Below are 27,803 nucleotides of genomic sequence, written 5' to 3'. Positions count from 1 at the left end.
TGGTGTTAGTAATCAAGTGAGTTGGGGAAAACCACCAAATGTAAGATAAGGAATATAGTTTGTAGTAATACTTTGATGCTTTTCATAGTTTGTTAACAAATGTTTAACAATGCAAGGTGGTGTTGGTGGGGTGATGCATGGGTGCCCTGTATGATGACATGCATGCTTTTTTAAGTTGACAACTTTTACTATACATTTATTATTTATGTATGTTCATATATGAAAGATCTACTTCAATAAAATTTTATTAAAAAAAACGAAATCACCCTGAGAGAAGAAATATTTGTAAATGGAAATCAATTTAGTTCAAGAAAGGAAGGACATGCAATACCAGTACAAGTTTTCACTGAAGGCTATCCTCTAACCAATCTTAGGTGGAGGGAGTGAAAAAGCAAACAAGCTATCCCTCTATGAGCCCTGTGAGCCAGTCACCACAGTGCTGGCTCCTTCATTTTCCTGTGGTATAAAATGTATCAAGCACAATAAAAAATAAGAATTTTTGGCCCAATATTTATTATATAAAAATTTTTTTTACAGCAGTAGGGTTTAAAACAAAAACACAAATGAAATAAAAGATACAAGTTCACTACATAAAAACACTGAAAACAGGGTTATGTCCTTCTATGATCTAATAAAACATACAAACAAATACCCCACTTGGATCAAATTTAAAATCTCATTCATTCAACAATTATTTTCTGAGCACCTTCTACGTCAAGGCACTATAAAGTCCCTGCTCTCATGGAGCTTACGTCCTAGTGGGGGGAAGACAAAGACCAAACCAAACAAAATAAACAGAAAACATAGCAGGTAAATGGTTATGAGGGGGAGGGAGGGACACTTGTGTACACCCCAAAATTCTTGTTACCCCTGCCCCACCCCAAATTCTTAAGAGCAGCCTGGGGCTGGGTAAAGGTCCTAGCTCAGGAAAATATATGAACTCTCAATTAAATTTTTAAAATTACTTTTATAGATTACAAATTCTGGTCCAACTCTAATCATTTCTAATTTTCTAATTAGAAGCTACACTAGTAAATATCTTGTGATAAGGCCCCTATTTGTAGTATGAGTGCTACTATTTATATATGCATAAATTACATGCTAATAATATATATTAGTAACTATTTCTGGCTTTATTGATAAAGGCTTTCACATCAAGCCTTAGATGATATCCAGTCTCTCCAAGAACCACCAATATTGTGATTTTGAGGCAGTTTATTGGTGTTCTATTTCCAAGTAAACTTTTTCAGAAAAAATACCTATCACCTTATAAGCAAGCACATCCTGCTTAGGTGACATGTAGAACTTAAAGAATGGAAAGAAACTGCCTTCATGTCTAGAAGACACAGGAGAGTGAATTTTTTCTTTTTTGCTACTGCTGCTGCTCTCAGGTGTTTCACTACATAAAAACACTGAAAACAGGGTTATGTCCTTCTATGATCTAATAAAACATACAAACAAATACCCCACTTGGATCAAATTTAAAATCTCATTCATTCAACAATTATTTTCTGAAACTAAATGGTCTTAAAACTTGAAGACATACATTGGCACATCTAAGGGATCTAACGATTTCACTGGTGTCCTTCAGGTTTAATGTCCGAGTTTTCCCTCTCCACATCCTACCTAGGCACTGTTTCTGCTTGAGGAGCTGTTCCCTGTGGTCAATCCAGGGCCTGCAGGGCTGGCCAGGACCATTCCGTGGGCACGGGATGAAAGCCAGAGCTGGTGGCGGGTCACGGCAGGGTCCTAATTTCTTTAGGGCAAGTTCTGAAGGTGACAGGGTCTTTACACACACAAGGCCAAACCCAGAAGGTCCCCCTTAAACCACAGGTCTCTGGTCCCAACGATCCGCAGGTGAGCGTGTCCTGGTCCCTCTCGGAATCCTCCAGCAGAGAAGCGTGTCTCGCTGGGGATCCCTGGCCTCCCTTCCACCCATTCTCTGCTGGCTTGGACTGCAGGCCAAGGACACCATGCGGCATGGCCTGCAGTCTCGGGTGCGTGCTGTGCGCCTAGTGTCCCTGCTCCCCTGGGGCGGTGGCTGTCAACCTTTCCCTCCACCAGGATGAACCTGTGTGCAACGGGAGCAAGACTGGCCTTAGGTTACCCACACTGCCCCGCACGCTCTGTGACTCCGTCCCCCTTCTCATTCACTGTCCCCTGCAATCCCCCTGAAGCCCACCCCAGAGGCCACTGGAACTCCTTTCTAAGAAGAATTCCAAATATCAATAAACTTAAAAGCAACACGTGCTCTTGAAAAGCATTATGTAATTTTTAAAAATAAGCTTTCCTTTCTAGGTAGTTTTTTTCTATCATCTTGATATTAAATAAGGTGCATTTTCTTGAGTACATACAGAATGAGCAGCAGGGGAACCTAAAGGGGCTAGACAGTACAGCAAAGTCAGCCTGCTATTAAAAACAACATTGATAAGCCAGGAAAACAAACAAATCCCACTGTATGTCAATATCAAGAATTGATTATATCAGTCCTGCTGAATTAGTCTACTTCCTATTCTCTTTTACCATGAGCATTTTCTGGTCCCATGTCTTCTTACACAAACTATGACTAACCTCTCCATGCTCCCAGATCTTAAGAAATAGTAACTGACCGTTATAGAGAAATTAGTTACCCATTTCCCTATAACCTCAGTGACTGTAAATTCTAACCAGAGGCTATTGTTCGACAAAGTTATTAACCAGGAACTCTTAATACACAGTAAGGGAGTAGCTGGCTTGAATTCTAAACCACGTAAGGAGCAAGTAACTGTGAGGCAGGACCCGATGGTTCTTGGGATAAATGGACAGAAGGTTCCTGAGGGTTTTTAAGATCATCTTACTGGCTTCTGGGTCAGTTTTCCAGAGTAAGTGACTTTTCAGAAAACCAAGTGATGATGGTATCTAGGCTTTTCCAAATAAATTTCCTAAGGGCCTAGCTTATACCAAAGAATAGACTGAATGTCTAAATATCTCCTGAAAAATAATGCACTGTAATACTGGGAACAGAGACCGAACAGATGACACACGTGGTGACCAGCAGCACTGTGACAGGATTAGCTGACAGGGACATCAATGCGATCCTTGGCCACAAACTCCGACCAGCACAGCGACACGATGTATCAGGAGAAAGAGGATGGCTCTCTTTGCTCATTTCATCCAAGGCAGGTCCAATGACGGTCTTTTAAGACTTTACAAATGGAAAAGAACGTAGAAACGCTTCTCTAGACACCTGTAATTCCATTTTTAAGAAATTAAGTGCTTACTGAGAGCTCTAGGACCTGTGACCTGAAGAATTCTCTTCAGTCACTGCGAGGAGCAAGGAGCTCAGGCTCACACAGTAGAACTCCTGCCGACCTGCCTAATATTTCGAGCACATTTCTGGTCACAGGGAGTCCTGCTGCAGAAGTTCTTCACTTGTTTTATCTTCGCTATTTTCATCTTCGTTAGAATAGTTTCCCGAGTCTTGGCTAATCTGGGAATTGTATTTTTTATCTTCGTCAATCTGATGAGTTTCTTCTACTGGAGCAATAGTGATTGTATCTTCAATTATAAAACATCTTTCGGTTTGTTCCTCAGAAGTGGAGAGAAGGAGATTCTTTATCGGCTGTTCAAAGAAATACTAATTTCAAGAAGGGAAAGAGGAGAAATGCGTTATCTGAAATAGTAAAAATAATAGTTCTCTAGTTCTAATAGTTCTAGCTTCTCATGTCCATTACTTGGGAAGCCTGTCTTTTGGCGCCTGATAAAAAGTCAAGAGCACGCCCCTGGTGCTGCTGGAGTGGCGCTGTCGCTAGGGAGCTCACTCACATCCTACTACTGTTTTGATGACTCCATTGAGAACACCTGAGAAAGGGACTCTGCGCTACCAGGGGTGGAGAGGAGGAAAAGGAGGCAGCACTGGGATCGTGGCGATTATTTGGAAAAAACTGTTTTTTTTTTTTAATTGGATCCTCAAATATCCAGAAGAAACAAAAGTGAATTTTTTTCCTTTGACTACAAATAATTTAGCTGTAACTAGTTCTAAGTCTACTTAAAAATATAGTTATGAATATTAAGAGCATACATATTTAAAAACATGGGTATTAGAGTAAAATAGCTAATATTGACCGAGCATTTTTACAGGGCTAAGCCTTTTACAGATCATCTCCTTGGTCCTCACAACTCCACGGGGTAGGAACTGGTGGCCCTGTTTTATGGTCGGGGTACTTGTTCAAGCACCTTGAAGTGTTATGCTCAAGGTCACAGAGCTTGTGAATGCAAGTACATTACAGCTTGTCAACAATTCCCCATCGGGTCTCTAATTCCAAAGCCTTAGCTCGTGGGTGTCACCATGTCAGGGGGTCAGAGCACCCTGACACCTGCCCTAGGGAACACACTACTCCCCAGGCACAGAGTCCACGCTTGGGTGTCAGCATTTAGCCAACTATGCTACCCTCCCAGGATTGCCAAGCCAAACACTGGGAAGGACGATGAAAGCCAACGCCAGTTTTTAGAGATTTCATTTCCTGTGATTTCATCCACAGAACACACTTTTTGCACTGATAACAATGTTTCGGTCTTTTGATATGTTGTGAAGAGTCACAAAGACTTTAAAAAGGTAAAACAAATGCTACAGTAGCCAAAGTATCAGAAATATTTGAGGTTAGGGACAAACCTTATTCTTCCATGTTATGCTACTTTATGAAATGCCTGTTTCTAAAGTTAATTTTTCTGAAACTAAAGAAAATACCTAAACCAGTCTGTTTCATTTTGGAGATATCAAGAAAACACATATACTTGTTGAAATCAGTTATATTTCTTGGTTTCCTTTTTAAGAAAAACCCAGCCGTTGATAGAGAAGAACATACCTCATCATCTATACTGGAAGGAGGTTTACGTGATGGAAAAAACACATAATTGATGCACTTCAAGAGGCTTTTCCCAGCATAAATGACAAACAGGAAGGAAAATAATGCAATGAAAATTCCAATTATAATCCAGGTATTGGAAGTGTTTCCTAAAAATAAATAAATGATGTTTAGCTTAATATGTGTCTTGACACACAAATGCTTTAATAGTGCTGACAGTTTGTGTGAAAGACTAGCCAGGTGAAAGGAAATTTTTAAAACATCTATTAAGTAACATTCTTACATGCAAAGTATTCTCCAGCACGTATGCAACATACAATTTGTAAAATTAAGAAAAAAATTCTGTGATAAAACAAATCCAAGTCAACATGAGAAGCTGGAAAATATAAATAATGAGACTAAACTATTCCTACATAAACATATTTACACACTGAACAAATTGATGTCCACACCAACTATTATGTAAAATTTTAAAAAAATTAATAGTCTTATAAAATACTAAAGCACATTAATGAAAGGAAATTCATTGTGTGACTACTGGATGAAATATAAAGCATTAAAAAATAACATTAAGTAGAGCATTAAAAATATTTTCTTAAAACTAAAGACTTCTAGCTTTACAGTTTAATTTTGATTCATACACTTCATTAAGAAAACATTTTCTGTAGATTTGCAGAAAAGAAATACTTTACAATAAGTTTTAAGTATTAAGTTATTTTTATTAAGTCTAGTTACATTTTAAAAATAAGACATAATGAAAGATTCTGACCTGGTTTTGTTTTCTCACACACAGTGTCACTAAAACCACTGCTTTTATTCCATTTTTCATCCTCAACAAGTGCTCTGGCTTTGACACAATACACAGTCAGAGGTTCCAAGTTAGGAAGAGTAAAATCCATTTTATTCTCAAGAATTTTGCTCTATTAAAAAAATAATGAAATCATTGATAAAGCTTAGTCGCCTCATGAATAATCAGATGGGAAATATCTATTTTCTGAATTCCCTAAATATTCAATCTAAGACTGGCCTCTCACAAGCACTTACATGTATTTAAGTACATAAATTTGTTTTGGACAATGCCTTAAAGTCAAATCAGCAAGTTAAAAATGCTGCTGGCCAAAAAAGCACCTGATCTCTTTCTATGACAACTCTGACTTAAATGCTGGTTTGGCTTAACTGCAACTCTTTTACGTCTGGGGTCGTGGCCAAGAATGGGTAAAAGCCACTTGGCCCAGTGGTTAGGGCATCCGTCTACCACATGGGAGATCCGTGGTTCAAACCCTGGGCCTAACCTGACCGGTGTGGAGCTGGCCCACACGCAGTGCAGATGCAAGCAGGGAGTGCCCTGCCACGCAGGGGTGTCCCCTGCATGGGGGAGCCCCACGAGCAGGGGGTGCGCCCCATAAGAAGAGCCGCCGAGCGCGAAAGAAAGTGCAGCCTGCCCAGGAATGGTGCCACACACATGGAGAGCTGACACAAGATGACACAAAAAAGAAACACAAGCTGGGAGGTTATCAGAGGGGTTACCCTATGCACACCTCAGCAGAGTCCCAGAGACAGATAAAGTAGATACAACCCCGGGTATTGGTTCTTCTGAGGGCTACAGAGACCCACAGGTTCTATGGTCATGGCAGATGGAGTTCAGTGCCATGTCAGTTGGCCCTACTCTGGAGTTTGTGTTTCTGTATGATGGAGCTGGACTCAGATGTGATCTTTGTTCATAAGCCTCTCCTGTTACTTTACCAGAACTGTAGTTGGTGCTGGGGTTTAACATATACCCAGGAGATACGAATCTCTGGACTGACCATATGATAGCCAGGCCCTGAGCCTCAACAGACTTCAGCTCCTACACTCTGGTTTATTGGACTTACCCCACTCAGCTAACATGGAGTTGAAGAAGGTCAACCACCACACCATGGAGCCAAGAGTGCCTACAACTGAAAGCAGGAGGACTGCATCCAGCATCCATGTGGAATCTAAGCCCCCTCTTGATATAGATGTGGAGTGGACACAACCATTCCAAGGTCCACAGGATGGAGGAATAGAGTATGGATTAGAGTAGACTTACTGATATTCTATTCATGAACTATTATGATTAGTAATTGAAGAAAATGTGGCATTGGTGTGGAGAAAGTGGCCATGGTGGCTGCTGGGTCTGGGGAATGCGAGGAAGAGATGAGATGTGGAGGTGTTTTTGGGACTTGGAGTTGTCCTGGGTGATGCTGCAGAGACAGTTACTGGACATTGTATGTCCTCCCATGGCCCACTGGGTGGAACGTGGAAGAGTGTGGGCTATGATGTGGACCATTGACCATGAGGTGCAGCGGTGATCAGAGGTGTATTCACCAAATGCAATGAATGTCCCATGATGATGGAGGAGGTTGTTGTTATGGGGGGAGGAGTGGAGTGGGGGGTATATGGGGACCTCATATTTTTTTAATGTAATATTAAAAAAATAAAGACAAAAAAAAAAAGAAACACAGATACCCGTGCCGCTGACAACAGAAGTGGACAAAGCAGTGAACAGACCAGAGAACAGATGCCTGGGGTGGGGGGGGGAGGGGAGAGAAATAAATAAATAAATCTTAAAAAAAAAAAAACAGAATGGGTGAGAGGAGGGGTTCCTCCTCAAACTGCCGGTATTCAAGTACCAATGAAACGTGGCCTCAGGCTAGTAGTTCAGCCCAGAGCCTCACTTCCTGATTGTAAGATGAGGCTAATTATTGCTCTTACCCATATTAGGCAGCTCTCACTCTAATGACATCATCTAACCAAACAATCACAACATTTCCTGGCTCAAAATTCATCACTGCTTTGCCTTAATCTCGAGCCTCTGCTCTGGGTGGGCTGCTCTCCCTGAGGCTGTGTCTGCTCCACCAGCCTCTCCGCCTATTAGGACCAGGGATTTTGGAGAGCAGGTTTTCCTCCTGGCAGGCGGCAGGGACACAGGGGCCAGGCCAAATGACATGAGCACATCCGAGGGCTTGGCTCATTGTCTAAAGCCAAGTCCCAGGGACCAGCCAGCATCAGGGAGGCAGGGAAGAATGTTCCATCCCCAGTATTTGCAGAACAATAGTTCAATCTATCATGCCATGTGATAAGGTTATTTTGAGAATGACCGAGATAATTCCTGTAAAATGCTTAGCTAGTACCTGCCACAGGGCAAGTATCCAGTAACAAGGAGCTGCTATTCTTAGAACTATTTATGTTATTATCTCACATAGGATAGATGGTAACTAAAATTTACTGAAACCTCTACCATTTGTCAAGCAATGTGCCAGGCATTTTCATTTATGTCACCTTATTTTAAACAAACGTCCTTTTGAAAAATTTAGACAATATCTATCACTGCTTTAGAGAAGAGGAAACAAAGTCTCAGAGAGGTAAAGCACCTTGCCTAAGGTTACTTTAACTTCATAGCCTGAGACACAAATTTAGTTTTGTCTGATTCACCGACAACTGAAAACTGAAACTGACTCTAAAGGGGCTGAATCAGGCTGTGGTTGTAGCAGGCTCAGTTAGAACGAAAGCAAGTCACTGAATGGGCGTAGACTTCCAACAGAAAATGAATTAAGTTATATAATTCACCAACTCGCCTGCACGTGAGTTGTAAAGGTGGGTTCCCTGACTGTAACTCCACAAGGGAAACGTGACCTAGGAACCGTGTAGGGTACACGATGTCCTCTAGCAACTGTTAGTGGTTTTTGAATTTCAGGGTTTAGACCACTGTTTCTCAACCCCCTTTTCATTACTCCCCAAAGGAGATTTTTTTAGATAATTTTTTCTAATCCCTCTCCCACCACGAAATTAAACACTAAGGAATAACAGTTTGTTGGGCAGAGTAGAGCTTTGGAGGGCCACAAACCACTGTAATAGTGAAGATTCTTTTGTACCCTAAGAACCAGGTTTTGCAGCGTTGGAGGTGGTGCTGCTCCCACTGACATGCAGGATTCAGATCAGTGGTTCAACTGGCGGCACTGACCATGCGTACAGGCAGGTTTGGTTGATGGTACTACAAGCATCCAGGGGGTCTAGAACAGAGATGCTGCTCCACACCCTACAATACACAGCACAGCCCCCACAACAACCCCATGTGTCCAGAGTGCCGAGGGTGAGAAACCCTGGTTTTAATGAATACCTGGGAATTACATTAAAAACCCAAATTCCTGGATCTTAACAGCAGCAATTCTGACTCAGTAGGAATGGGGCTTGTTCTACAACTCCCCCAAGCAAAACCGAGACACTAACATGCTTCATACTGAAAACATCTGCATTCAGCCCACAGTCCTAAGAATTTCTCTAACACTGTAATTTTGGGCTTTGTCTATCCAAATCGTAGTTGTAACTCTAAATGACCAATATCATTTTATTACCTCAGCACTTGATGTGTTCTCCCAAAAAACAATTTCATAAATTAACGGGTAACGCTGGTTCACAGACTTTTTTTCCGCGTCTTTGGGAGCACTGAGATAGATGCGCAGGGAATCGCTAAGAGGTTTCACGGTGATGACTGGAGGAAATATGATGGCTAGAAAAAAATGTGAGAAGACACAGTGTTCAACTCAGACTAGAAACAGTCTTATAAACTTGTACCGAGTTGGAGAATTATAATCTCAAGTAAAAGCAATCTGCTTACTTCGTATTTCAGTATCAAGTTTTTTCTCTTCAGACCAAAGAGAGATGTTATTTCTGCTAGATGCTTGTATACGGAGGAAGTAAATTCCTTTTTGGAAAAACTTCTGAGGGAAGACACACTGGGTGGTTGTGACATTGTTACACTCAGGTATTTGTTTCCATTTTTCTGAATGGTCTCCAAAAATCTTTTTAAAATAAGCACTTTAAGACAAAAAAATTTTTTTTTAATTTAAACATACTAATTCCGTAAATATTTACCGAGTACCTACAATATGCTAGACACTCTTGTAGGAGCTAGCACCACAGAAACAAGCTATTACCCACCCCTCATGAGGCTCACAATCCAGTGGAAGAGATGTACTGAATACAAAAGAAAATCAGAGATGACCTCTGGAGCATATAAAATAGTGGTGGTGACAGCTGGCTTTGTACCAGCTTGTAAGAACTGATGGTTAAATTTTCGGCCATGTTGTTCTACCCAGTTATTATTAAATATTAAATTATGTAAACTTACAAATAAATAAATCGTATTAAAAACGAAGGTAGGGAGGAGGTGTGGCTCAAGCAGTTGGATGCCTGCCTCCCACATGGGAAGTCCCAGGTTTGGTTCCCAAAGCCTCCTAAAGAAGAGTGAGATAACCTGATGCAACAGGCTGGCTCAAGCAACAAGAAAACACAATGAGAGACATAACAAGCAGGGAGTGCATCTGGCTCAAGCGATTGGGGGCCTCCCTCCCACCTGGGAGGTCCCAGGCTTGGTTCCCGGTGCCTCCTAAAAGACGAGCAGACAGAGCAAGCACACAACAAACAGACACAGAGAGCAGACAGCAAGTGCAAACGATGGGGGGGTGGGGAGGGGAGAAATCAATCACTCACTCTTAAAAACAAAACAAAAACAAAGGTAGGGAAGTGGATGTGGCTTAAGTAGACTGTGTACCTGTTACCATAAGGGAGGTCCAGGCATTAGCAAAACAGCTTACACTTGTTTTTATTTTCTATTCCATACTTTTCCCCTGTCCCATGCTTTTTCCTTCAAAATCCATTCCTTCCAAACAAAATAAATGTTGGTTTGAAAAAAAAAAAAAAAGAGGTCTAGAGGTCTGAGACCCACTCCTGAAGGCTTTGAAGAAGAAACCACCGTGAGTTTTACAGCCTCAAGGAGTGAGCTCTGTCAGCAGTGTCATGAGCTTGGGGAGGACCCCAAGTCTTGTGTTAGCCTGGCTGACCTTGAGGGTAACCTTGTAAGACCCGGAGCAGAGGACCCAGATAAGCCGTGCCTGGACTCCCCACCCCTGGGAAACGGCTTCTCTTATTTAATCTCCTCATATGCAATTCCTCGGTCTGCCAGTAGATATCGATCTTCAGAGCTCTCAATTTGAACCCGGATTCCAGTGTGTTCACAGCAATTCTGAGGCAGCAATGTGACAGAGGATCCTGTCTCAAGGCTATTCAAAACCTCACTTTCCCCCAGGCTGTTCTGAAATCTTTGCCGGCAGCCTCCTCCCTTTTCCCAGGTAGGAAATAATTCCACTCCCCTGTGTGTCCTCAACAACAGTCTGGGTCAGTAGAGAGGGTGTTTGTGAGAGCTGGGTCTCTTTAGGCCCCCGCCAGCTCCCAGCGCAAACAACAGTACAGCCCCTCTTGGCCTGGAAGGGCTCATGGGACACAGTAGAACACATCTGTTGGCCAAAAGCTGAATCAGACTGAGGCTGCAGTCTCTCTCCCGTTTCCTGGGGAGGTGGACCCCTGCAGCCCTTCTGTCCACAGCTGCCAGCCAGGGGCCAGAGAATTCAAAGCTGTCTGCTTGGAGGGTGGCATGACAGGCGCAGCGGCAGAGCAGCTTTTACTCACAGAGTTTTCCCATTGAGATTCTCTTCCTTTGCCCCTCTCTTCTGGGTGGTATCCAGCCTTCCCCTGGTGTCCTAAAACTTAGGACTTTTTTTTTTCTTCAGGCTATTTCTGTCTGTTCTCTAGCTATTAATATTTTTCTGGGAGAGCAGTGAGTCCTGTGTGTCTGTAATCCACCATCTTCCTTGAGGTCTCTGTGGAATCTTGACATGTCCTTCAGTGTTTTGTAAAGTGTGCTAGGTGTCCAAGGAAACTTAATATACAAATGAAAGCAAGTCCAGACATTGGAAAGACCACAATTTCTCTTTTCCCTGACTGGCCCTTTTATGTAACATAGTTCTGAAAGTGAGGTATATTCAGAAGATTTTCTGACTGTTTTGTAAGTTAATATGTGTGTATTACACATATACACATTGTGTGGGCATGTATTCACATGAATCCATTCCCATTCTACAAACCATCCTTTGTTCAAAACTAACACTAAAGAATGGAGAGAAATCAATCACAGCACAACTGGCCTCCCTTCTCCCTCTCTTTTTGTCTCCTTTTATTCTTTCTTTTTGTTCTTTTCCTGACTTAGCTGTACTGTCCCTTGGTCCCTCCCCTCTTCTGCCTGTAATATATACCTTTCTTTTCTAGCTCTTTTCACTCCATAACCCATTTCTCCTTCCACTTGATTTTCCTCTTCTTTTCATTTATTCCCTATGACTTCCAATCAATACATATTATATCCACATCTCTTTCATTCACTTGGCATGTAGACTTTATCCGTATTTAGTCTCGACTCGGCCACATGGAGCACAGTTCTCTCCACTTTCTTTAATTTCCCACAGAAGTAATGACTAAAGAATTTGTTAAAACCTCTAAAATAATAATGAAAATGGGAAGGCTAACTTATTGAATAAGTACAAGTGAGTGGACTGGGCTCATTTCAAGGACTCACGGAATATGTGAGCTCTAAAGAAAAGATCGGGTTCAAGTGCCAAGTATTCCAGGTCAGGGAAACAACACAAGCAACCAGAGTTATGCGGTTTCTTAAAAGAGCAGTAAGTACCTCAGATATTATCAGAATACCCTCACTTTACAACAAATGAAGAAACTGAGGCCCAGAGAAGTGAAATGAGTATGTCAATGTGCCCACCCAGCTGGAGGCAGAATTGGGACAAGAATTCAGCCTCCTGAGTTTCTGAAATGTCATAAACACCTCTTGGTCAGGGCACAAGGAGTAAAAAGACATTCAAAATATTCAAAATAAATGGGCACAAAGAAACAAGAAAAGGAACTTACTGAAGCCACTGAACTTGAAAGGTCACGTTTTCATAGGAGTAGTCCCATTTAAGAACATAGCTCTGATTTTTAGCACTGACTTCTATATTTTCTGGTGCAGGCAGTTTATTTTCAACTAGAAGTCAAAGGACATACAAAAGAGCACATATTTTTACTTGAGTGAGATAATATATGGTAAGAATTTATAACAGAAGGAACAATAAGACAAAATGTTTACATTTTCTCTTCATAATAGTTACATATGTTAATAGTGTATATTCACAAAATGTCATACTATGCAGTCATTTAAAAGAATGCAACAGGGAAGTGGACTTGGCCCAGTGGTTAGGGCATCCGTCTACAACATGGGAGGTCTGCGGTTCAAACCCCGGGCCTCCTTGACCCATGTGGAGCTGATGCGCGCAAGGAGTGCCGTGCCATGCAGGGGTGTACCCCACGTAGGGGAGCCCAATGTGCAAGGAGTGTGCCCTGCAAGGAGAGCCGCCCCATGAGAAAAAAGTGCAGCCTGCCCAGGAGTGGAGCCGCACACATGGAGAGCTGACGCAGCAAGATGACACAACTAAAAGAAACACAGATTCCCGTGCCGCTGACAACAACAGAAGCGGACAAAGAATATGCAGTGAATAGATGCAGAGAACAGACAACCGGGACGGGGTGGGACGGGGTGGGACGGTGGGGGTGGTGGTGTGTGTGTGTGTGTGTGTGTGTGTGTGTGTGTGTGTGTGTGTGTGTGTGTGTTAAATAAATCTTTAAAAAAATAAAATGAAAAGAATGCAACGGATCTCTATGTACTGATATAGAAAGAGATTCTCAATATCTTAGGTAAAAGAAAAGTTGTAAAATATGTTTGGCACAATCCTATTTTTTCTTTAAAAACAAAAGCAAAAGAACTTTATCAACCCAGACAAAAGGATAGGAGGATATACATCAATTGTTAGCAATGTTTATCTCTAGTAAACTGAAGAAGGGTGTGTAGATAGAGGCAGGAAAGGACAACTTCGCTTAAAAACCTTCAGGATTGTATAATTTTAAAAAAGAAGTTATATTACATTTATAATTAAAATAATAAGTAAATTATGATTCCAAGTCTTGACCCTGGTCACTGGTAAGAGGTCACTGATAATATCAGGATGGTTTCATATGCTAACATTAGAACACTTATAAACATATATTTTTTTAGAGGAACTAACTGTTGTGCTAGCAACTATTTCCTCTTTTTGTGAATTATGAGCCAATAAAAGCAGTTTTTGTCATTACAAAATATTTGTACTTTTAAGTAAAATTAATTTTATTATTTACTTCAGAAAAAAATTTCCAAATAACATCTTTGGCTTATGCAAATATTATAATAACCAATGCTTTTAATATCTATCAAACATTCATATAAACTTCATCAACTATGGAGAAAATGCAAAGATTAATATATTATCCATCTGTATATACAGTTACTGAATTTAAAGCAAAACTTCCTTCTTACCTGTGGTATTTATACAATACACTGGACTATAGAAACCAACTTTTCTCTGCAAACGTAGTCTTGCTTTAACTTTTAAACAATACATAGTCTCTGGTGAAAGCTTATGAATCTTATGTCTGAAATCAACAGTTTCAGTCCTTTTCTACAAAATCGAAAAAACAGAAGTCTATTTTTTAAAAAGGTATAAAATCAAATTTTAGAATTAACTCACCCCATTTTTCTCCCACATCAAAGGTTAAAAAAAAAAAAAAAAGCTTACTTCTACACTTGAAGAATTTTTCCAGATAACTAAAATGTAAGTGAAGCGTGACCTATCCATAGCCCACATGACACTATCTTCTGTCCCTGGAGGGGAGATGTTGATTACTATTGCCTTATCTTCAGCTTCTAAATGTACTTCTGGAGGGCCAATCTGAGCTGCAAAAGTCAAAACAGTATTTAAAGAACTTCATTACTGCCAAGTCAAAACATTCATTCAACAATTATTTCTGACCACTTGATAGGAGCCTGGAGAGGAAAGAGATGTCCCTGACCGTATGGAGCTTGCATTCTAGTGGGGGGCAGGGAACCCAAACAACTACATACAATATCATGTGTGCTAAAAAGAAAAATAAAGTACTAGGAAGAACAGCGAGAGACAGCAGGTACTGTTCAGGTAAGCGGGTCAGTGTCCTTTGAGCTGCGGCCTGAATCAAGGGAGGAAGTCAGGTAAATGCCTGGGAAAAAGTACTTCAGGCTGGGGGGACCGGTGCGGAGCTCCGAAGATGGGATGTGTTTGGCATCTTCTGGAGACAGTGAAGGGGCTAGTGTGGCCGAGAAGCAGGAAAGAAGCCTGAGAGGTGATGAAAAAGGGAGCAGAGAGCAGCCAGAGGCCAGGTAACCAAGGAAGGGCTTTGTGGTCACTCTGTGAAAAGTCCCTGGAGGGCGGACACTGAGGAAGTGCCATGTTCTGATGTACACTTTGAGAAGATCATCCTGGTTAATGTATGAGGAAGTGGGGAGACTAGTAAGAAGCTATGGCAGCAGCTCAAGTGAGAAACGAAAGAGGCTTGGCAAGGGCTGTAGCAGTGGTGGAAATGAGGAAGGATCACAATCAGGATCTATGCTGAAGGTGAGCAGACAAAATGTGTTGACAAATTGCATGCGGGATATGAGAAAAGATGTGTCAAAGGTAAATCCAAGGTTCTTGGTCAGAACAAATAAATAGGCAAATGTAATGTCATTAACTGAGAGAGTATAAGCTGCAGGGACAGGTTTTAAGGAGAAAAACCCAGAGCTTTATTTAGCTTTGACTCTTAGACATGTAAGGAGAGACATGCATAGCAAGCTGGAGATCCGAGTCTAAAGGTGAGGTGAAGGGATGGGGCTGGAGGTGGAGTCTGGGAGTCACCAGCACAGAGATGGTATTTACAGCAGAAGGTTATGAGCAAAGCCAACGCAGACTAGCAAGTGCAGAGGCTCAACGACTGAGCCCTGTGCCAGGCCAACAGGTAATGATTCGGAAGAAGAGGGGACACTTTACAGAAGAGGAGCAACCAATGGAGGAGGAGAGGAGCCAGGAAAGCTGTGCCCTAGAGGCCCAGGGAAGGTGAGAGTGCTCATTCCGTCTGCGCCGGGTGGAGGGAGAGAGTCAGCAAAGGAATTCCAAATGGATGGGGCACTGTGGGAGTCTTGACCTTGACAAGAGGGGTTTTAGTAAAGTGATGAAGAATAAAGCTTGATCAGAGAGGGCTGAAGAGGGACCAGGGGAAAGGCAGAGAAAAGAAGTAGAGTCAATTCTTCTTTGGAGAGGTTTTGGCACTGTGCAAGTGGTTCTCAAACACTTTGGTTTCAGGATCCCCTTAAAATTTAAAAATAATTATTGAGGATCTGAAAGGGATTCTGTTTACATGAGTTACGTCTTTCACTATTTAGCATATTAAAAATTGAAATGGAAAATTTTTAAAAACACTAATTCACTTAAAAATGACAAATCTATTATATGGTACCAAATATTTGTTATAAAAAATAGCTATATTTTCCCCAAATCAAGAGCCATTATTTTACTTTTTTTTTCGAAACTCTTTAATGTCTGGCATAATAGAAGACAAAAGGATTCTACAGTTACTCTGCATTGAATCTGTCACCACATCACACATCAAGCAACCCTTGAAAAATTCCATTGTGAACTTGAAAAAGAATCAGAATGAGAAGGGAAAGTAAGTCTTAAAATAATTATGACTAGTTTTGCCCTTACTGATCCCGAGAGGGACCCTAAGGGTCCTCAGACCACATTTTAAGAATCACTACTACAAGAAAAGCAAATAAATCGGGGAGTTGCAAGGAGACATAGGTTTAAGGGGATCTTTTTTAAAAAGATGAACGATAACTACATGATGAAAATGAATGGATTTGTAAACTGTTCTAGTTATATTTAAAAAGAATTATATTTACTTACCTTTTTGAAATGGTATAAATGAGTCTACCTCATACCATGGAGAAGTATGGTTTCCTTTTTCTGCTCTTATACGCAATTTAATTTTTTCATAAACGTTTAGCTTGACAGAAGAAAAGTTGCATTCGGTACTAGTAACAGATTGACATCCAGGCAATTTTATCCAATTATCCATCCCAGAGCTTTAAAATAGAAAAGTGTATGAATGAATGAGTAAATGTATAAATACAAAAGAGCATCAAGTTACTTTTCTGTTTACTAACATTATAAAGTTAGTTGAAGTTGCTATTCCTTCTACATGAGTTCATGTCCTATGAACATTTTAGTTTCTTTCCAATATAATGTTTATATATCAAATTATTATTTATAAAATGGAATAATCTGACAGTTCATTTCTAATATGGTTCTATATATATTTTTGTGGGCAGACAGATACATTAGAATTTCAAGGAGAAAGAAATAAATCAAAAGGCAAAAGTGGATTTAGTGCCATTTTTGTTAAAAGTAATTGTGTGACTTCTGACATTACTTTGTGTTTCTGGACCTTAGTTTCCTTACTGAAAAGTGGACTTGGATTTCATTGCTCCCTTCTGACCTTGTCCTATGAACTGATTTACCACACTCTGAAGTTGACTTTACAACAGAACTAGTATGATTTCAGAGTTTCCCCTGCCTTCCCCAAACCAAAACACCCTTCCTGCTTGCTGACCTCCATGATTCCTTCCATGCCATTATTAGAAACATAAAACTTTTAGAATGTTCATATAAATTACTAAATTCCTCAAAATGGAATTGGTCAATCAAAATTTAAGCGATTGAGATTAGATTCTTCTTTTTCAAAAGAAGCAAAATGAAGAAATCAAGTTGGCACAGAATGCCTAAAGCAGAAAGAAACTGCTGCTACAAAAGGGGGTGGGGAGGGACTGGGGTGAAAGGAAGGATAATAAACCAGAATTCAAAATTTTTTTGATCTATGGTAAATGCTGTCTACCTAAACCAGGCGAGACGCTACCCTCTGAGAAAGCACTTTCGTCAAGCCTAATTTTAGGATTAGCTGATTTTTAAAAATAATAGTGTAGACTTGATTTTAAAGATACTTTAAGATATTAGAAAGCAGGATGGTAGCCAAATAATTTCTGTGCTGCCCCACATACAAGTCTACCTTATTTTAAAAAAGGAAACATTATTGAACATATACAATAGCAAATGGATCACTTTGTTCCTGGTCAGCTTCCCTTTCTACTGAGATTACAGCTGGAATTAATATCTTCATTGAAACATAAAATTGATTTGAGAAACTCAGTGATGTCAGAACCTATATTAAAAAACCCAGTAACTTTTATTTATCAACAGAAAATCTATTCAAAAAATTTAGGGGAGTGGATGTAGCTCAAGGGGTTTAGCGCCTACTTCCCATGTATGAGGTCCTGGGTTTGATTCCCGGAACCTCCTGAAAAACAAGCAAATGAAAAAATTTAAAACTAAGCCTTGATATTGTTTCAACCCACCCACACATCCTTTCCATTTCTTTCTGTTCTGGTCCAGGGGATGCATCTGTATGCTCTATTACACTGCTTTGCAAGTAAGGGAGTTACTGCACCTAGGGCTGCACTTTTTATGTTTCATGTCCTTAAAAACAAAAAGCCTTTATCATATACACTATTTAGGTCAGAATAGAATATAATTTAAAACATGAAAGTATAATATTCATTTCATAAAATCAGTTTCACTAACGTAACTTTATGCCACCTTGGTTCTCATTCACTGATGTATTCACAGCACCCAGAAGAGTGCTTGGCATAAAAGCCACCCAGCATTTGGTTTATGAAAAATGAATGCTAAACATTACAGCCATTGTAATAAATTTTAGATGTAAGCTGCAAACACTGGTAATTTTTTAGAAAGCATGTGTTCTACAGCCATTGGAACCTTAATATCTTATTTGTCTGTGTATCATGTGTCTGTGGTATATGTAGTACACCAGCAGTGTATGTCGTACATTCTGTGAAACACCATATTAAAAGATACTTGTATGCTGTGCAAATACGCTTCTATTTATCACCTGTTCCTTGCCACTGTGCACTTTATATACAACTATTCAATACTTATCACAACCTTCTGAGTTAGATGCTTTACTATTGGGGTGTCCCATTCCACTTTACCTAGAGGAGTCCTAGTTTAAGAGTGTTTGGCAGGTTACCTAAAATTAGAGGCCTCTTTTTATTCTTAAAAGTATCCTGGTTTGGATGATTACATGGTGTGGCAGTTTGAGATTATTTATGAATCCCAAAAACAGAAAGATTATGTTTGTAAACTAATCTACTCCTCTGGGCATGATACCCTTTGATTGCATTAAGCTCAGTTGAGGTCTCCTTGATCAGATTACCTATTAAGATGGATGTGAAGGCTTTTTGATTTGCCCACGTCAGTAAGGCATGGCTCAGGTTGAGTCCCTGCCCCCTTGGTGGGTCTGATATAAATGGACACAGACACAAGAAGACATAAGAGGAGAGAACTTTGTTCTTTTTGATACTGCCTTGTGACAGACAGGAGTAGGCTCAAACAGCTAAAGCCCTGGGGAGAGTTGGACCATTTGCCTGATAGCTTAGAGCTGACCTTGGTAAGAGAGCCGAGACTGATACAGGAAACCCTGAGTGACAAGCCCTATGCCAGCCTGCACCTGAGATTGGGAAGAAGCTGAGTCCACGGAGCCTCAAGAGGAAGAGGGGGAAACGGACTTTGGCCCAGTGGTTAGGGCATCCGTCTACCATATGGGAGGTCCGCGGTTCAAACCCCGGGCCTCCTTGACCCGTGTGGAGCTGGCCCATGAGCAGCGCTGATGCGCGCAAGGAGTGCCGTGCCACGCAAGGGTGTCCCACGCGTGGGGGAGCCCCACGCGCAAGGAGTGCGCCCGTGAGGAAAGCCGCCCAGCGTGAAAAGAAAGAGCAGCCTGCCCAGGAATGGCGCCGCCCACACTTCCCGTGCCGCTGACGACAACAGAAGCGGACAAAGAAACAAGACGCAGCAAATAGACACCAAGAACAGACAACCAGGGGAGGGGGGGGAATTAAATAAATGAATAAATCTTTAAAAAAAAAAAAAAAAAAGAGGAAGAGGAAGCCCAGAGGTGAAGGCTGAAACCCAGCAGAGATCACCCGCCATCTTGCTTCAACACATGGCAGCTGACTTTGGTGACAAAATACCTCCTATGGTACCTTGAGTTGGACTTTCCATGGCCTTCAGACTGTAAGCTTTCACCCCAAATAAATACCCTTTATAAAAGCCAACAGATTTTTGTACTTTGCATCAGCATCTTTTGATGGTCTACTATAAGTGGTCATGTTAGCTACAAATCCATTTAACAGATGATGAAACTGAGATACATGGTAACTCAAAGAGGATGGCTTTAAACCCAACCGGCTTGGCTGAAGCTTGTAACCCACCCCACCCTGCACTACACCACACCATACCACACACTGTTGCCCCCAAACTTGGGGTTGGCTTGTTTTTGCACAGGAACTGTTTATAAAGCTAGCAAAATAAAACAGGCAAGAACACATTGAAATAATGAATCTGATGTTAAAAGACTGAATGGAAGAGTAAAAAGGTAGATTTTCATGGACTAGAGAATTCAGTACAAGCAATACCTTGTGAAGGAACAATAATATGAGAACAGCTTTGCTCTTTATTATCAAGGGGACTTTAAATACACATGTGAATGTACACCTATATATCTGCCTCTCTATTCCAAGACATAGGATGGACCTTTTTTGAGTACTCCCCATATCCTCAAGACATACTCTAGTTGGGATCACAGTTTTTATTTGAAGAAGCCAGAGCATCCAGAGCAGTCAGATGATATGGCTGTGACTTAGGGAAGCCATCTCCTACCTTTACCCCAAATCTCCTTTGTTTACAATGCCCAAAGATGAAATTGACAAGTCTTGATTTGTGAAAATGAAGTTATGGATCTTATGTAAACACAGCATTTTAAATGATGGGGGAAAAGAACACAAATGTTTCCTAAATCTGAAAACAAAAACCCAGGGTGTTAAAATTATAAAAAATTATTCAGATAATTCTGGCAAATCAACAAGTAGAGTCACATACATTTGATAATCTGCTGAAAAAGTCACATTCTTGACAGAATCCCCGCTCCTTTTCCACTTCAGGATAAAGCTGTCATCTATGATATCAACCTCGACGTTCTGAGGAGATTTTAGATTTTCTCCACCTATAAAGGCAATAAGAAGGAAAATAATTACATATGCACTGTACAGATATTTAAAAGTTATTCTAGGGAAGCAGACTTGGCCCAGTAGTTAGGGTGTCCGTTTACCACATGGGAGGTCCGCGGTTCAAACCTGGGGCCTCCTTGACCCGTGTGGAGCTGGCCCACGTGCAGTGCTGATTCGTGCAAGGAGTGCCCTGCCATGCAGGGGTGTCCTGGCATAGGGGAGCCCCATGTGCAAGGAGTGAGCCCCGTAAGGAGCCACCCAGCGCGAAAGAAAGTGCAGCCTGCCTGGGAATGGCGTTGCACACATGGAGAGGTGACACAACAAGATGACGCAACAAAAAGAAACACAGATTCCTGTGCCGCTGACAACAGAAGCAGACAAAGAAGAACACACAGCAAATAGACACAGAGAACAGACAACTGGGGCGGGGGGGAGGAGGAGTGAAATAAATAAATATTTTTTAAAAATGAAAAAGGACCAACTTAAAAAATAAAGTCATTCTACCCTTCACATAACTGATTAAAGAATGAATAAGTTTAAATATTACAAAGTATATAAAAATCTAAAAGAAGAGAAATGATTACTCTCAGCACAGGGAGGCTCCTAATATATTACATCTCTGCACCAGAGAGAGCTGGAAGAAAGGGTGGGTCTTTTTCATCTATAGGAGCATGTGTAGTTCAGTTGCTGAGTGCCTGCTTTGCGTGTATGAGGTCCGGGTTCAATCCCTGGTACAGCCTTAAAAAAAAAAAAAAAAGCTCTTTTAACTTGAAAAAAAAATAGATCTGTATAAAAATAGGATTTTTCTCTGGTCTTTGAAGTCCTATTGTATTGTGACTGTATGACAGACTCTATTTGCCTTCACACTGCCATTTTTATAGATGAATGCTTCAGATACTTTGCTGTAGCCCTGGACAGGTGTGATTTCAAAGCTGATGGCTACTCATAGGAACTGAACAGTCAGTCACAGAGCCAAACGGAAGCACATGTAGGAAATCCATCACATCAGCCACGTCTCTGGGAACCTGCCAAGGTCCCGACTGCTGACTGCATCAAGTCTGAACCCTTCTGCATATTTTTTATTATAATTATTATTTTAGGAGGTACCGGGGCTTGAACCTGGGACCTTGAATGCGCCAAGCAGCCACTCAAGCACTGAGCCACACCCACTCTCCCCTTCCGCTTCTTTTTAAGGACTTTCATCTCCCGACCTGCTTTCTTATTATTCCTAAAACAAATTCTCCACTAGCTGGAGCTCCTCCCTTCTCATTTTTCATTCCAGCCCCTTCCAACAGGCAATTCACTTCTCTTCCTCTGGGACTTCTCAAATCCGCCAAGGCCCAGCTCAAGTCTGACCCCTTAGAGAAAACCTTCCCCAAATAATGCAGCGCCTGCTGATCTTGCTCTTCTCTTACACGCTGTATAATTTTATCTGTACACTCATACTGAAGCAGATGTATTCGGCACAGCAGCTGATACACAGAAGGTTCTCGAATTTTTGTTGATGTATTTTTAGGATTTGCTTTTTTGCCTTAAACACAAATTTCCAACCAGATTAGAAGTTACTTAAGGGCAAGATCTTTATGGGTTCATACTTAATTTGCATTTTTCAGAGTACTTAGTAGTATGCTGGGTTCACGCAAACTTGTTTTAAATCGCTAAGGACCGATTTTCACTGGGATAAGCTACAATTTTTTTTTTTTTTAAAGACCAGCTTTTAAATTTCTGGTGTTTACAATATTTCTAGCCTTTATTTTTGCCTCAGGGCAAACATGTCTTCCCAGACTTTTTCTACCACAGGAGTCTTTGTGTGGAACTTTATTGAGACTGCTTCCTGTACTTTAGGTTAGAGATATTGTATTATGGTAAGGGGTCAAAGAGGAGACATCTAAGAAAAGATTTTCTGATTGTTTTAATTTGGGGAGATACCCATCAAATCTCCCACCCTCAATTTTCTGTTCACATTTGTATTCTCTGAGACTTCACCCCTGAACAAAATTAATTCCCTTATCTCACTCCTCTAAACTTGATTCAAACCCCATTTATTGGATTTTATAGGTTCAGTGCAGCCTAAGGGCAGAGATTGAGCTTCCAGGGTTAACCAAAGACATGATGACATCTGCAAGATTTGTGGCATCATGTCCAAAATACCCTTGCTCTAATTATTCAGGGCCTTGAGCTGGGAAGAGGAAATCTGATGGGGGTAGAGCCAGGGATTTTCTCAGGGATGAAATCCTTCAGCTAAAGGAAGGAGAGCCTGGTGTTAAAAGGCATTTGGGAGACCAATGAATAAATCTTTAATAACACTGACTGATAAGTGGCCAGGGACCTAGAAACAAAGTTATTAAACAGGATTATAGATTTTGTGGATTTTGTCCTGTTAGTATTAGCAGCCTCCATTTAAAAATAGTTTATTTCAACCTTGTAGCATGTAAATTATACAAGTGAGCACTTAATCCAATTCTTTTATATATATTAATGCTTGGTCACACCAACCTTTCACATTCATATTCATGATCAGAAGTGGTCCACTCTCTTTTTCAGTCTGATGTAAATCTAAACAAACATTTGTACACATATAAACTTTCCTCCCATACTTACTTAGGGTTATTTTCTTAGAATAGAGTCCCAGAATTGCATATATTAGGTTAAAAAATACGGACATTTTTATCACTTCAAAGACAGCAACACTGCAACCTCAAATTCTGGTTATCACATTTGGGTTAACATTTCACTTCGTTTTGAACATTATTCTTCTTTAGAAAAAGTAGATTAGTTCACTGACAGATACTAATAACTAGGCCCTTAACACATTGGGAGATCCGCAACAATTTAAACAGCTTGGCCTCTAGGAATCCTAAACAGGCTAGTCTGGTTAAGCCCCAGGGGTCTGAGGACAGCCTCATAGGGTCTGGTTTCCCACTCTGTCACCTGACTAGCTGTGGGAATTTAGGCAAGTTATTCAATCTCTCTGTGCCTCAAATTCCTAATCTGTAAACGAGGCTAACAGACCCTAGGGTTCTTCTGAGAGCCAAATGAGTTTACATACTTAAAACACTTAGCATGGTGCCAGGCACACAGTTACTAGCTGAATAAATGTCAGCTGCATATAATTTATATTTTAGCAGATCTCCACCAACCTAGATTAAATATTAGTTTCTTCATGCACATCCTCCTGGAACGTCAATTTTACATGAAAATCTGGGGCCATTATTTTTATATTAAAACATGAGTGTAATGGCAAAATTTTCATGAACAAAAGACTTCAAAGAAATTATCCTGGGTTGCACCAGGACCCTACTCCCCATAGACTGTCTGTGGAAGAGTTTAAGAAACAGGCTAGCCTGTACCACGTAGGGGGTACAGTTTTCTAAGCTAACAGTTCATAAGTACTTTGAGTCCATCGGGTGGCATTCTTGCCATCTGCTGTCCCTGCTTTCTCCTTAGACACCCCTCCCCACTCCCAAAGGACCTCACTCTTCAATCAACCTTATAATTAATGCCAGGGTAATCTGCCCAAAGCACTCAATGACCAATTGGGAGACACCAGGATTTCAAAAAGAGAAACAGCCTTTATTGTAGTTGCACAAGGCAGGGTGCTCTGGAAACAATATCTCAGATCTGTTCCCCCTGAATTGGAGAAACTGGGTTTTAATGAAATTCAACAAAGGGAGGTGGAGACCGAGACGGTGGGATGAAGGGTGTAAGTGCAGGCCGGGGAGACTGCTCTAGTAGAGCTGCGGTACTCATCCGGTTACAGGTTGCAACCTCAGTCATCAATTGCTTAATAACCATCCATTAGGAAGTGACAAAGTCCAGCTGAGGTAATATATGGCTATAGGAGAGCTGTAAATTGTTCAGTCCACATAAAATAATAAGTAAGGAGACTAAGCTAAACAAAGTGGGTCTTTAAGGGCTATCAAGAATTAACAAAAGCCAATTGGGTTTATAAGGTAAGATAAAGGGATACAAGCAGGGCCGGTGGTGAGTTAACCTGTGACAGTCCAGGTACAGGGTAAAGGTTATGGAGTTACAAAACAGTATTAGTATCAAAGAAACAAGTTTCATGAGTTATAATGTTCAGAAATAAAAAGCATAACCTTGCAGAAAAAATATTTAATGAGCCACTCCTGCCCCGGCTTCTGTAAATCAGCCTGTGAGAACATGGCCTTGCAGGAGAATATCAAAGGAACAAATCCTGCCCCCTCCTGGCTTCTGTAATCTAACAAACCACTCCCCATCCCCCTTTTTGTGTATCAGACCGCAAAAGCATAACCTCACACCTGCCTTCTGCTTCAGCAACCCAGCCTGCAAAATTTCACCTAGCAACAGGTTAGCCAATGAGCAGAAGTCATGCTGATCCCATATAAAATCCTGTATAAACCTATGAAAACTGAAAAACGGGGCTCAGAATTTGGAGATTAACTCTCCTCTGGGCCCCCACGTAATAAATGTTACCTCTGCCTCTCGGAGTGCCCTTTGGGTTTCTCTGCAACGTAGAACTCCGGCTTTACTACAATAATAATATTTACAGATATTTGTAATATCTTTTTTTTTTTTAAAATTTTTTAATTTTTTATTGACTTTGTAATAATATTACATTAAAAATATATATGTGAGGTCCCATTCAACCCCATCCCCCCACCCCCCCTCTCCCCCCCCCCAACAACACTCGTTCCCATCATCATGACACATCCATTGGATTTGGTAAGTACATCTTTGGGCACCTCTGCACCTCATATACATTGGTTCACATCATAGCCCATACTCTCCTCCATTCCATCCAGTGGGCCCTGTGAGGATTTACAATGTCCGGTGATTGCCTCTGAAGTACCATCCAGGGCAGCTCCATGTCCCAAAGACGCCTCCACCTCTCATCTCTTCCTGCCTTTCCCCATACCCTTCGTCCACTATGTCCACTTTTCCCATTCCAATGCCACCTCTTCTATGTGGACATTGGATTGGTTGTGTCCATTGCACCTCTATGTCAAGAGGAGGGTCAGATTCCACCTGGATGCTGGATGCAATCCTCCCATTTTCAGTTGTAATCACTCTAGGCTCCATGGTGTGGTGGTTGTCCTTCTTCAACTCCATCTTAGCTGAGTGTGGTAAGTCCAATAAATCAGATTGTAGGTGCTGGAGTCTGTTGAGGCTCAGGATCTGGTTATCACATTGTCAGTCCAGAGATTCAAATCCCCTAAATATATCTTAAACCCCAACATTAACTGCACCTCCAGCACATTGGCATGAAAGTCTTATGAAGGGAGATCCCATCTGAGTCCAGATTCATCACACATAAACACCATTTCCAAAGAGGGGCCATCTGCCCTTGTAATATCTTTTAACTTTAAAAGGTTTTAACTTAAAAGGTTAACATACATCAAGGAGCGTTTCGGTGAGTCATTCTACATTATACTAAAAGAAAACATGTAGATTCTAATTCAGTGACCGCAGTTATTTGTTGATTCTCAGCAGTGGGTTCCACAACCATTGCCATTCCGTAAAGACCGCCTAAGTAACAAAGCCAGGAAGCTGGCCCGCGGGCCCCAGCCCTTGTATTTTGGTAATGCACTTCCCTTATTTTTTTTTATTAGGCTGTACGGATCCTGAGGGCAGAGAAATTCTTGGAACGCTTAACCCGCTCCCACGCAAGCCTGCCTGGCACGGAGAAAACGCGCGCGCTGGACACAGCTCCTGGACTCTGAAGCGAGCCCCGCGAGGCGCCGGCTCTTCCCGCACGTCGCGGACTGCTCGCGCACGGTCCCGCTCCCGGCTGGAGGGCGCGGCGGGCAACGAGGCTGCGCGCCACTTTCTCCAATTGTTCTCCCAGCCCAAGGCGGCCTCAAGCTGAGCGCTGCGGCCCCCGACCCCAAACCACCTCGGCACGGACGCCCGAGGTCCTCGAGAGGCCGTGCACTCCTCCTCACCCCCACCCCCTGACACCAGGGCTTCCCACGACACCGGCCCCGCTCTCACCTGCGGCTGCGAGCCACGCCCGCGGCGCCCGGGCGAGCAGCACCAGGGTCGCCGCGCCCAGGAGGGCCAGCATCGTCCGCGGGCCCCCGCCGGCCCCTCGGGTCACATCCTCCGGCTCCTCCGGCGGGCGCGGGGAGCTTGTAGTCTGCGCACGCCCAGTGCCAGGGTTCACGCCTCCCGGGCGCGCCGCCCGCGCACGCCCAGCGCCAGGGTTCACGTCTCCGGGGCGGGCCGCCCGCCCCCGCCCGCGTACTGTCCCGGAGGTTTCCGGTCAGCGCCTGCCCACTCGCCGGCCTGCTGTTTCCTTCCGGGAAGAATTCCCCAAACCAGAGAGGCCTTGACTCTTGCAGGAGCGCGGTGCTTGGCCGGTGCGCGTGCGCAGCCCTGGCGGCCCTGTCCTCTTCCTCGTCCCCTCCCGCCGATGGCCGTCCTCGCCCTTCCCTGTCCTGGTTAGGGCCCCGGGGGCCTTGGGGAGCGGTGTTGGGGCGGTGTGGGGAGTAAGGCGGGTCAGGGCACTTCCTGTGTGCGGAGCTCTGGGAGCGAAGGGCAGGGGTTTCCGGAGTTGAGGAAAGACGCTTCCAGCCTTTGTTTTCCAGGCTACCTGGCGGAGGAGCGCGCGGGTCCCTTAGCTCGAGGTGAGGTTTCCGGGCTTGAGGTCGTTTCCGGAACGGCGGTCTGTACGCTATTTTGATCGCAGGCCCATATCAGTGAACAGTTTGAACCTATCATTCTTAAGTTTATTTATTTAAATACTTCAGTGATGATTATATCACGGATTATATAAAAATCCACAAAGTGAAAATATTCAAAGGCTGAGAGCCGAATAAGCAGTAAACGCTTGTTAATATGGTAAATGAATATTGGTAGAGAACAATGCGATTGAATATACCTCGTTTTTTAAACAGCTTTGAAGGTATAATTTACATACCACAAAATTCATCCCTTTTAAAGGAATTATGATTTTTAGTAAAGCTATCCAGTTATGCCTCATTTTTTCAAAACCTGAGCTTAGCACATTGTGATCCAACAATTTTTGGGTTTGGTTCTGAGTTTGGAGCGTGTTA

The 27,803-nt window shown here is 42.1% G+C and overlaps 1 protein-coding gene and 1 long non-coding RNA gene across 2 annotated transcripts in view; one reads left to right on the top strand and one right to left on the bottom strand.

Annotated features, from left to right (window-relative positions):
• Positions 1-496: 496 nt before the first annotated feature.
• Positions 497-27,176, bottom strand: IFNAR1 (interferon alpha and beta receptor subunit 1). The gene is made up of 11 exons (XM_012518017.3): positions 26,740-27,176; positions 20,636-20,759; positions 16,529-16,707; positions 14,351-14,508; positions 14,092-14,233; positions 12,615-12,729; positions 9,481-9,680; positions 9,218-9,372; positions 5,614-5,764; positions 4,845-4,993; positions 497-3,616 (listed from the first exon to the last, which is right to left on the bottom strand). The coding sequence occupies exons 1-11, from the start codon at positions 26,810-26,812 to the stop codon at positions 3,380-3,382; spliced, it is 1,683 nt and encodes a 560-aa protein (XP_012373471.1). The 5' UTR covers positions 26,813-27,176; the 3' UTR covers positions 497-3,379.
• LOC131278298 (uncharacterized) overlaps positions 26,942-27,803 on the top strand; it is a 45,093-nt gene continuing 44,231 nt past the window's right edge. Inside the window, exon 1 of the long non-coding RNA XR_009185622.1 lies at positions 26,942-27,374. This is a non-coding gene — a long non-coding RNA (uncharacterized lncRNA). The remainder of the gene's footprint in view (positions 27,375-27,803) is intronic.

This window comes from Dasypus novemcinctus, chromosome 4, assembly GCF_030445035.2.
Source record: "Dasypus novemcinctus isolate mDasNov1 chromosome 4, mDasNov1.1.hap2, whole genome shotgun sequence".
Lineage (NCBI taxonomy): Eukaryota > Metazoa > Chordata > Mammalia > Cingulata > Dasypodidae > Dasypus > Dasypus novemcinctus.
This window is presented reverse-complemented; position numbering and strand designations above follow the sequence as displayed.